We start from the raw sequence: 11,081 nt of genomic DNA, 5'->3' as shown, positions 1-11,081 counted from the left end.
AGAACTATTAATTTTATATTATAGCACTATATATAGCACTCTGTTTGCTAAAATTTGGGATATAATCCAATTGATAATTTAACAGGCATATTTTGAAAATATTAAACCAATGTGTCTAGCAACAGAAACATTTTTTAAAACCTGTAGTATATTCACACAATGGGCCATTTACAATTATAAAAGAATAAAGAAGTGCTCCATACTTTGATATGGAATACTTGAAAGTTGCTAAGAAATCAGATCTTAAAAGTTCTCACCAGCCCTAACCGGTTTGGCTCAGTGGATAGAGCGTCGGCCTGCGGACTCAAGGGTTCCAGGTTCGATTCCGGTCAAGGGCATGTACCCTGGTTGCGGGCACATCCTCAGTAGGGGTTGTGCAGGAGGCAGCTGATCGATGTTTCTCTCTCATCGATGTTTCTGGCTCTCTATCCCTCTCCCTTCCTCTCTGTAAAAAAATCAATAAAAAAATATTTAAAAAAAAAAAAAAAGTTCTCACCACACACGCACATTATAGTTATGCTTGGTGATGGATGTGTTGACTAACCTTATTATGGTAATCATTTCACAGTATATACATATATCAAGTCATCAAATTGTATACCTTAAACTTACGCAATGTTATATGTAATTTATATCTCAATAAAGTCGGAAAAATATTTTTTGAAAGAGGAGAAGGCAGGCAGGGTTAATTCCACATAAGGTGGGGAAGGCAAAAATCACAGAATGTCACCACTCAAAGGATTTCAGGAATTTAAGTTGGTGCCCAAAGGAACTGCATTCATTTTGAGATATGCTGTCTTTGGCCAGCATAGGTTTTGTTTTAGCCGACAGAGTATAAATCTCAGAGATTCCAGACTCTCTGAGAAAATGGGAAGATCTGACAAAGCAGAGTCCATATTCCAAGCGGACAATAATTGGGAAATATCAGTGGAGGGTTCAGTCTCCTGTCACAACTCCCAGTTCAAATTCCAAAAACCCAGAGCTTCCCTCTGCGCTTTCCAGCAAGGGGGGGAGGGGAAGTCATTAGAAATAGCAGCTCTTTATAGCGTTTAATCCCCTCGCTCAATGTGTAAGGAAATAAAGGACCAGGGAGGTCACGAAAATTGCCTAAAACCAGAGCCTGTTGGAAGCAAATGAAGGACTCCGGAGTCTCCCAACAGACAGGCAGAAGTCCAGCTGGGATGGCCTTTGAATGGCCGAGGAATCTGGCAGTGGGCATCGCAGGGTTTGGTGAGGTCTTCAGGGTCAGAGCTTTGAGCATTCACTCTGCCCTCGACCCCCAGCTTCCTCGGAAGGTGCATCCTCCAACACCAACCCACAGAGCTCTCTCTGCGCTCGTAAGAGTCTCCCCAGCACCAGCTCTCGGGCACGATGGACTGCACCCCGAACTCCTCTTGAAGGAGTCACCGTGCAGCGGGAGCGGACTCAGGCACTGGGATCCTGCTGAAGGCCAGACGCTCAGCTCCTGCACGGCCACTTCCCGCGGGGCGCCCGTGTGGGGTGCAGGTTGCTCCAAATCGCATCAGCTAAACCCTGTGACACTAGGGTGGAAAGGGGCCGACACCGCGGACTGGGAATGCCCGCCAGCGCGGCCAGAGCTCCGTGCGTCGGGCTCCCAGGGGCTCACCAGGTGAGGGAGAGCCCAGCGCCCTTCCGCCTTGGCTAAGAAGCGGGCGGGGACACCCGGGGCGGAGTTGAGCGCGGGGCGGGGCGGGGCGCTTCGGGCTGGGTCTCCGTTCCAAGAACTGCTGCAAGACCAAGACCGCTACGCTCCCGGGAAGCGCGCTGGGGCAATTAAGAAGGAGAGACACCGCCCCCTCTCCCCCCACCCCCGCCACACACACACAACGCTGCGCCTTTGCAAGTGCAAGTCTGTGTCCCCAGAGCGGGAATCGATCGGACCGAGCCACGGAGCGCGCGGGAAGGAGGCACGGAAGCAGGTAAGTGCTGAGGACGGCGGACCAAAGCTCCACTGGCAGCCGACGCCCACTTTTTCTCGGAGGGATTGGGGCTGCTTTGCCTCCAGCCTTCCTCGGGATGCACCCGGAATGGCTCAAAGTAGAGGAGTTGGTGCGGGAAGAGCGCCCCACGCCACCAACCTGCTGAGACCGGGCAGAGGATGGTCAATGAGACTGGGGAGTATGGGCGGGGGTGAAGGATGCTAGCGGCGAGCGCCAATTTACAGGGAATGGCGTGGGGAGGGATGCACCTTCTTGAAAGGAGAGCAGGAAAGGGAAGCGTTTGGGGGAAGTGTCCTCTCACCGTATCTATCCCCATCCGCAGTTTTCTTTCCGCCCTGAGGCCCCGCACGCTTTGCTTTTTTGGAGCCCGAATTTCTGACTTGATTCTCGCCTCCGCCTAGGCGGCTCCTCTAGGGACCGCGCGGCCACGCTGGATGGTTAATCGGGAAAGGAGAGGAGAGGGTTCCTGGGCGAGTTGGTCAAGGACAGGATGCACCCCGTGGAATGGGACGGTGGTCTGCCCAGGCCGGGTGCACCCCCTTCCTCTGGGATCTCTGGACTGGAGAGGCGCGGAGCTTAGTAGCCAAGAGGGCGTGATTCCTGCTTCTCCATCTGGGGCTGTCCTGTTGGGCGCTGGGCCCTCCCGTAAGTCCTAAGGCGACCGGGAGGAAGGACACCCCGTCTGCGAATGCCACTGGGACTTGGACTTCACCTCTCCGAAGGTTTACCTCTGGTATGCGGCGGGCAAAAGCACCGCAGATGGTAGTGCTCCGGCCGCTGTCCGTTCCTCCCTTCCCGGGGCAGTTCCCTCGCTCTACCCCTCCTCTCAGAGGGCGGGGCCATACCGCCTGTCCAGTTGGGTCCACTTCTTGCTACCAGCATCCCACGGCCCCACACTTGGAGTCTTTCCAGGTGTGCTAAGGGGAAGGGGTGCAGGCGGTCACTGGAGCCCCCATTTTGGGTGTTGGGGGTCCGCGTTCTTTTTCCGACCGCTCTGATGTCTTGAACTCAATGACATTCTATCTCCTGAAGGCTCAGTACTTCAGAAATTTTATTTCCTCTTCCGTGGGCATCTTGAGGATATAAAGGACAGCCCAGTCCTCAGGCCCTCCTGGGTCCTCGCTGACACCTGCCCGCCCCTAGCAGAGCTGTTTTCAGTTAGGCCCAGTCTTGGAGCAACTACAACTTTCAGAGGACACACACCTTGGTGACAGGCCATGGTGCTTCCCAGTCAGGGCTGGTTCTGGGAGAGGAACTGGGGACAAAGGAGGGAGGGAAAGCAGACAAAGGATTTCTTTCTAAAGCTGGTTCCCAGAATGTAGAGTAGCCCTTGAAGAATGCCTTCCCACCCACAGCCCCCTACACCTGTGGATCCTGGTTAGGATCCTCATTCATTCATTCAACAGATTCCTATGGGTCTCCCACTATGTGCCAGGCCCTGGGTAGGCAGCAGGACTTTGGTTTACAAGAAGATTGGCATACAGAGAGCATAAATCACTGCCCCAAGATGACTCAGCCTGTCCATGTGAAGATAGATTTGGTCATTTCCAAGTCCGTGGTTTCGCCAGGAAAGAAGGAACAGTGCCCTGCTCTAGAGGAAAGACCCTGTTGTATCCCAGTCCTTCGGCTTCATTGTCCCTGGCTAACAGATGGCACCACATTGTGACTGCCCTAAGTGCCTGGGCTAGCTGCCTGGAGCAGCCCTGGAAAACTTCCAGGACCCCTGGAAGGCTGTTGGGAAAGGGGAGAGTGGTGACTGGGCAATCAAAGGGGTCCCTGCCCCTGGGGCAGGGGGAGCCAAGATACACATTCTTCTTGCATGTCTTTGGAGAGTCCAGTTCATCCTATGCCCAGTCCCTCCTGACAGCCCAACAGCCAGTGGAGGATTTCCCAGTTTCTAGATCTCATGTCTCCTCTCCCCTGTACCCTGGGTAGTTCTGTCCGGGGGCAGGGGGGGTGGGGAGGGCACCAGGTCTAGTTGGCCTTACCTGGGGGGCTCTGTGGAAATGCTACCAGATGTTCTCCTGTATGTTGTGCACTGGTTGTGTCTCCTTCCAGGATCCAGGATGGCATGTTGACTCTCCCAAAGATGTGGGCAGGGTGCTAGGCTCACCAGCCTCGTGAGAGCTGAAGATCTGGACCCCGAGCTCAGTGTACTCAGATCCTGAGACCTCCACCCACCGTTCCACCTGCAAGCTTCATCATGGCCACCCAGAATGTAAACATTAGTTTTGCACCCAACTTCAATCCATTCCAAGACCATGTCTCCTCTCTTCCCTTCAATTTCAGTTATAGTGATTATGACCTCCCTCTGGATGAGGATGAGGACGTGACCAAGACTCGTACCTTCTTCACAGCCAAGATAGTCATCGGTATAGCACTGGTTGGCATCATGCTGGTTTGCGGCATTGGCAACTTTGTCTTCATTGCTGCTCTCGCCCGCTATAAGAAGCTACGGAACCTCACCAATCTGCTCATTGCTAACCTGGCCATCTCTGACTTCCTGGTGGCCATAGTCTGCTGCCCCTTCGAGATGGACTACTATGTGGTGCAGCAGCTCTCCTGGGAGCATGGCCATGTGCTCTGTGCCTCTGTCAACTACCTGCGTACAGTATCACTCTACGTCTCCACGAATGCTCTGCTGGCCATCGCTATTGACAGGTGAGGATGTTGGGCAGGGGTAAAGATGGGGGTTGGACTGGGCTGCCCCTTTCCTCACTTCAGCTCTGACTGTTCGCGTTGCTTCATATGGGAATTCTCACTGAGCTATCATGGGGCAAGAGGAGACCTGGTTTTTCCATTTGTGGCTCATGCTCCCAAATGGGAGCAAGAGTGAGGCCCCTAAGCCCCCCAGCTCTGGACTATGTCCCCGGATACCACAGCTGCTTCAGATGTATATGCATGTTACATGACCATGAGTTGTATCAAACACAAAGCAAAAGCAGAAAGTTTAGGCGGCTTAATACTTAGAAGCCACATGAGAGTTAACCAGGACAGCTTCCAGTCAAGATAGATTGTACCCAGTTATTCTGTAACCACTACCCAGATCAAGATATAGAACATTTTCATCACCTAGAAAACTTCCTGATTCCCCTCACCTGGCAATCCTCCCACCACACACAACCCTGTTATTTAACTTCATAAAAATGGAATCATTCAGGATGTACTCTTGTTTCTGGCGACTATAACATAACAACAGGGCTTGTTTGCAGAAAAGGAAGAAAAAGCTTCTTTGCTTTTTTGTATACATATATATGCTCATTTGCATATATTTGCATGAGATGCTCTGGAAGTCCTTGCTCTGTTAAAGATTTGTAAAGTAAAATTTCTAATAGCAGCTTATGATAAATCAGACACATGTTTTATTTCTGCAAAGTGTTGTAGGCCAGCAGGGGCAGTTTGAGGGGAGCAGTTGGTGTCACATTCTCTTGGTCGATCATTGTGAGCTGTGCTGAGACTTGTCTTGATAATGTTTTTAATCATCTTTTTTACAATTTGTCTCCTTTCAACCCTTTTATTTTTCTCTAGTTCTCAGTGCTATTTTGGTTTGTTGTCCTTTTTATCAACCAGTTGATTATTGTTTATGATAATAAAATGCACATACATAAGAGGCATCTTTTTTTATAACAAAACTAGAGGCCTGGTGCATGGATTCGTGCACTGGTGGGGGGCATGGCCTGCAGGGATCAGCCTGCTGTGGGAGCACCACTCATCCCAGTCAGCCCAGCAGCTGTTCCCGCTGCAGGAGTGCACTGACCACCAGGGAGCAGCTCTTGTATTGAGCATCTTCCCCCTGGTGATCAGTGCATGTCATAGCAAATGGTTGACCAGTCATTCTGGTCGTTCTGCCATTCAGTCGCTGGGCTTTTATATATATAGATTCCTGCAGGAAAAACAATTTTGTTATTGCAACTCTGGGGTTCTCCAGCCCTAAAACTAATGTTTATGAAATGTACCCATCAACCAACTGCAAAATTCCCTAGGCTACCATTTAATACAGTGAAACAAAGATTCCTGGGCCCCACCCCAGCCCTGCTGAATGGGAATTCCTGGGCTAGGTATACATTTCTATCTAATTCCCTGAGTGATTCTGATGTTTACTCAGGTGAAAATTATTACTTTCCTCATCCCCTTTGTCCCACTAAAATATTTTTGTCTTTATAATGTAGGGTATGTTTTTTAATGTAACAAGAGTTCCTTAAAGCAACCAGGTAAATATGCCTGTTCTACTATGTATAAATATCAGAAGGACTACCTACTGCCAAAAAGAATAAGGTTCATGTGTAGAGGGCCTGGAAGAGATGCTATGTCAAGTCATAGAAATTCTAGAAGGAGAGTGTTGACCTCAAGAAACACATCCAAGCAAATAGATGGTAACAAACACCTTGCTTTAGGGTGTCAAGGTGACTTTACCCACCTTCTCATCTGAGCTTGAGAAAGCCCAAGGAGATGGGTGCAAAAGTTTTGTGTCAGAAACCTGGATTCTGGTCCCAATACCAAGTGAGCATGGGCAAGTCATTTACTTCTCATTAGATTCCTTAGATTCCACCTCAGGCCACCCTGCTCTCCTGCTCAGTAATGCAGGATGATACCAGCAGGGGAGGAGAGAGAAAGCCCTAGTCCACTGCCTTGAAAAAGGCCCCACCTCTTTATAGCATGAGATATTTGTAATGAAAAGTTTTCAGAGTATTGTGTTCTTGGTCAAAATGGCAAGATTGAAAGCTGATAGGACATAATAATAATAGGCCATATGTACTTACTGAACACCTACTACATGCCAAGCATTTTGCTAACATTGTATTTAATGTTCACAGCAGCCCTGCAAAGTGGTTGTCATTTTATCCCATGTTGCAGTTGAGGAAATACATCTCAGAGAGACTGAATGATTCACTCCATACCCCAAAGCCAATCAAAGGAAAAGCTGGGATTTATTCCATCTGTTTGACCCAAGTTCTATGTTGTTTCCTCTACACCACTCACTTCGCCAAATGCCAAATGATGTTGTTAATAAGACAAAGCTTGTTGAAGCTGGATAACTAGGTACATGGGATCTCATTGAGACACTTTGCCTGCTTTTGTGTGTGTTTGGGGTTAGTAAGAAACTAATAAATGTTCTCAAGTACATATTATGACTGATGGCTTCCCTCCCCCACCAGATATCTGGCAATCGTTCACCCCTTGAAACCACGGATGAATTATCAAACGGCCTCCTTCCTCATCGCTTTGGTCTGGATGGTGTCCATTCTCATCGCCATCCCTTCTGCCTACTTTGCAACAGAAACGGTCCTCTTTATCGTCAAAAAACAGAAAAAGATCTTCTGCGGCCAGATCTGGCCAGTGGACCAGCAGCTCTACTACAAGTCCTACTTCCTCTTCATCTTCGGCGTCGAGTTTGTGTGCCCCGTGGTCACCATGACCCTGTGCTACGCCAGGATCTCGCAGGAACTCTGGTTCAAGGCGGTCCCTGGTTTCCAGACGGAGCAGATCCGGAAGCGGCTGCGCTGTCGCCGGAAGACGGTCCTGGTGCTCGTGTGCATCCTCACTGCCTACGTGCTGTGCTGGGCGCCCTTCTACGGCCTCACCATCGTGCGTGACTTTTTCCCCGCCGTGTTCATTAAGGAGAAGCACTACCTCACGGCCTTCTACATCGTGGAGTGCATCGCTATGAGCAACAGCATGATCAACACCGTGTGCTTCGTGACGGTCAAGAACAACACCATGAAGTACTTCAAGAGGATGATGTGGCTCCACTGGCGCCCCTCCCACCACGGAAGCAAGTCCAGCACAGAATTCGACCTCAAAACCAGCGTCGTGCCGGCCACGGAGGAGGTGGACTGTATCAGGCTGAAGTGACCCTCTGGTTTTTCACAATTGAACATCCAAAAGCCAGTACTTAGAGTAAAATTTATGGATAGTCAAGTCCATAGGCTGCGTGCGAAAGGGCAACTATGTTCATGCCTCTCTTCCCTCAAGTTACTGGATGCTTCTCAGTCATAACATGGAAGGAGACCATACACAAATCACAGCAGCTGACTTTGACTGATACCTGCTCAGCACCTACTGTATGCACAAGCACACCAATAAGACTAGACAGAAGTAACAGCTACTGACATGGAACATCTGTGTGCTAGCCACACCCAGGAGATTAGACTAGAGCAGTGGTCGGCAAACTCATTAGTCAGCAGAGCCAAATATCAACAGTACAATGATTGAAATTTCTTTTGAGAGCCGCCGGCTTCTGCGCATGGGCCACGAAGTTTCAATCGCACTGTACGTGCGTGCCCACACGTGGTATTTTGTGGAAGAGCCACAATCAAGGGTCCAAAGAGCCGCATGTGGCTCGCGAGCTGCAGTTTGCCGACCACTGGACTAGAGCAACAGGAGCTGATCTTTATTGATCACCTATCCTGTGCAAAAAAATATTTAAATAACAAAACAAGCCCAGCAGGTGTGGCTCAGTGGTTGAGCATCCACCTATGAATCAGGAGGTCACAGTTTGATTCCCTGTTGAGGCATATGTCTGGGTTGCTGGCTCGTCCCTGTTGGGGGGCATGCAGGAGGCAGCCAATCGATGATTCTCTCTCATCATTGATGTTTCTATCTCTCTTTCCCTCTCCTTTCCTCTCTGAAATCAATAAAAATCTATTTTAAAAATAAATAACAAAATGGCAGAAGCTATTGGAATCACCAAGTTATATCTGGATATATAGATGCTCTGAATTATCTGGACTCAGTCTCCATCTCCCCTCATTCTGCGTCTCATCAGTGCAGGAATGTCAATAAAATAAGGCACCTAGACTTGGTGGAAATATAAAAATAAGTTTGTCAGAGTATGGGCTTACAGCCTCTTCAGAAGAGAGTTCATGCCATCACATTGAGCTTTTCCACTCAGCTCTTACTACCTTCCTAGGACATTCTCTAGGATCCTGGCTTCCAGAAAAGAATTTTCCCCATAGCCTGCCCATTGGTTATCTACTGGGGTGTGATTTCCAAGGAAAGAACCAAAAAATATTTTCCACTGATACTTGAAAGCTCATCATCCTTTTGTGTGAAGACAGATAATCCTGAAACAAGGACCACATCCAGTTCCTGATACCTTAGTGTAAAGTATTTCAGGGTTCTAGTGTCAGGGAGGAAAGGGACAGAGAAAAGGGTAGAATTTGCCACTGGCAATGAACATAATCTATGTGGCTGTTTTGCTAAGGCCTGGACCACTTTTCTAAAATAAATCCTCTTTTACAAAATGAGCTATACTTGGAAAGTGCTTTTCAACTATATGAGTAATAAGAACGGGTCGCCCGGCCAGCGTGGGTCAGTGGTTGAGTGCCGACCTATGAACCAGGAGGTCATGGTTCAATTCCCAGTCAGGGCACATGGGATAAGTGATATTGAATGGTGTGTCTGGACAAGGGAAACCATTCACTGGCTTATTATGGAGAAACACTCCCACTTTTTCATCCCTATTTGGAACAAAGTACCCTGAACTCTTCACAATGCAGCCTGTCTACACTGGGGCAAAAAAGGAACCCCTGTCCTGGGTTACAATCTGGAAGATTCAACTTCAGAGTCTCAGTGATCACCAGGCTTTCAGCAACCCATGGTCCTACAAGTGTTGAAAACCTTCCCTGCATGTTTCACACCCCAACACTGCATAATTAGTGGTATTATTATACATCTGTGGTGATTGTGTGTATTTGTCCTAATTTCTTCCTGATTCATTTTGAGGCAAAGACTATACAAATGGTACCTGGTTTGGGATTGGCCCATTCCCATTTGGAAAACGATTTTTTCTATAGAGAAAGTGTTATTTAGTTGTTTGTGTGGTTTTGTAAAATTATTTTTTGTTTCTTCACTAAACAGTGAAGTCTCCATCAATATTTTTTTCCATCACCACCCAGCAGACACCTGCAAGTCCAATCACTATACCCTCAGAAAATGGAAACTCATTTTCATTTTAGCCAAAGCCAAATAACTTGTAAGTTTTAATTTTACAAAATTACACATTGCATTCTAAAGCCAAGCAAGTAATTATTTGGGGTTATCTACATTTTAAAAAATATAATAATAATTGTATTTGTATTTATTACCACCTTCCTGACTCTTCTTCTAATAAGAAGATTCTTTAAGAGTAGACTGTGTAAAAAAAAAAGAAAGAAAGAAAGAAAGAAAAAGAGTAGACTGTGTACGAATTGTGTCTGTTAATAGAATTCATCTCTTTTTCCTTAGATCCAAAATGTATCATCCTTTATTCATTTAAATGTAACTGAAACAATTTTTGTAAACATCAGTGTGTGTATTTGTGACTTTCCAGTGAATAAGAATGCTGTTATTATCAAATGAAATAATTAACATATGGAATCTTAACCACAGTGTTTGAGCATTTCCCCACTAATCTTTAATGTATGTTAGATATTTAGATATAAATGAATAGCCACCTAAACAGTTCAACACTGAAACAGAAAGGGAATTCTTGAAGGTATTTTAGAACAGTGGCAACTCATATCAGCACCAGCCTCATCTTGGGTACATCCTTCCAGTTTACAGCCCAGAAGTGTATTCATGCATGCAAATAAGCAGAAAACAGCTACTCCGTGCCCATTTTACCCTTTCATTTTAAAATTATCTCATTTGTTTAATGAAAATGGCTGTTTGCATGGAAACTGTTCATTCATCTAACTGGTGTTAAGGTAATAAATTAATTACACTTGTGTTTAACCTTTTCTTCTCAAGACTAGTTAATGGTAAGCCTAAGATACTTTTAATATGCTAAGATATATGAACATTTATACATATTATTATATTTTGGAAATTTAATCTCATTTTGCAAAAAAAGGGTTTATTTTCTCAGTCAGAATAAAAGAAAAGATGTCTTTATGATGAAGCTATTAGAGATTTTTCTTTCAGCATCCAACATCTAAAATAAGTTGATTCTCAAGTTGAAGAAATCAAAAGATGGCTTTAAGCTCTTCAGGCATAAAAATCAATTTGAGACTTACAAGGGAGAATATGACATATGGGAGGTGATTAGAAAACTTAAAGTGAGTTCTATTTCTAGGAGGAAATGATAGCTTTAAAACTGATCTCTTCAATTTAACGATTATTTCTCCACTGGGCTCAAGA

At 46.6% G+C, this 11,081-nt stretch overlaps 1 protein-coding gene across 1 annotated transcript; it reads left to right on the top strand.

Moving 5' to 3' along the window:
* Positions 1–1,835: 1,835 nt before the first annotated feature.
* Positions 1,836–10,100, top strand: PROKR2 (prokineticin receptor 2). Its single transcript, XM_080683832.1, has 3 exons — positions 1,836–1,940; positions 4,020–4,622; positions 7,118–10,100. Exons 2-3 carry the CDS (start codon positions 4,165–4,167, stop codon positions 7,812–7,814), a joined length of 1,155 nt encoding a protein of 384 aa, XP_080539958.1. The 5' UTR covers positions 1,836–1,940; positions 4,020–4,164; the 3' UTR covers positions 7,815–10,100.
* Positions 10,101–11,081: the final 981 nt, after the last annotated feature.

The sequence above is a fragment of the Plecotus auritus genome (assembly GCF_963455305.1).
Source record: "Plecotus auritus genome assembly, chromosome: 8".
NCBI classification, from domain to species: domain Eukaryota; kingdom Metazoa; phylum Chordata; class Mammalia; order Chiroptera; family Vespertilionidae; genus Plecotus; species Plecotus auritus.
Note: the sequence above shows the minus strand (reverse complement) of the source record. Positions and strands in the feature narration are given on the sequence as shown.

Excerpts from the sequence above, each read along its gene's own strand:
- PROKR2 (XM_080683832.1), top strand. The coding sequence starts at position 4,165 with ATGGCCACCCAGAATGTAAACATTAGTTTTGCACCCAACTTCAATCCA. Across the intron at positions 4,623-7,117 it reads CTGGCCATCGCTATTGACAG|ATATCTGGCAATCGTTCACC; the intron begins GTGAGGATGTTG and ends CTCCCCCACCAG.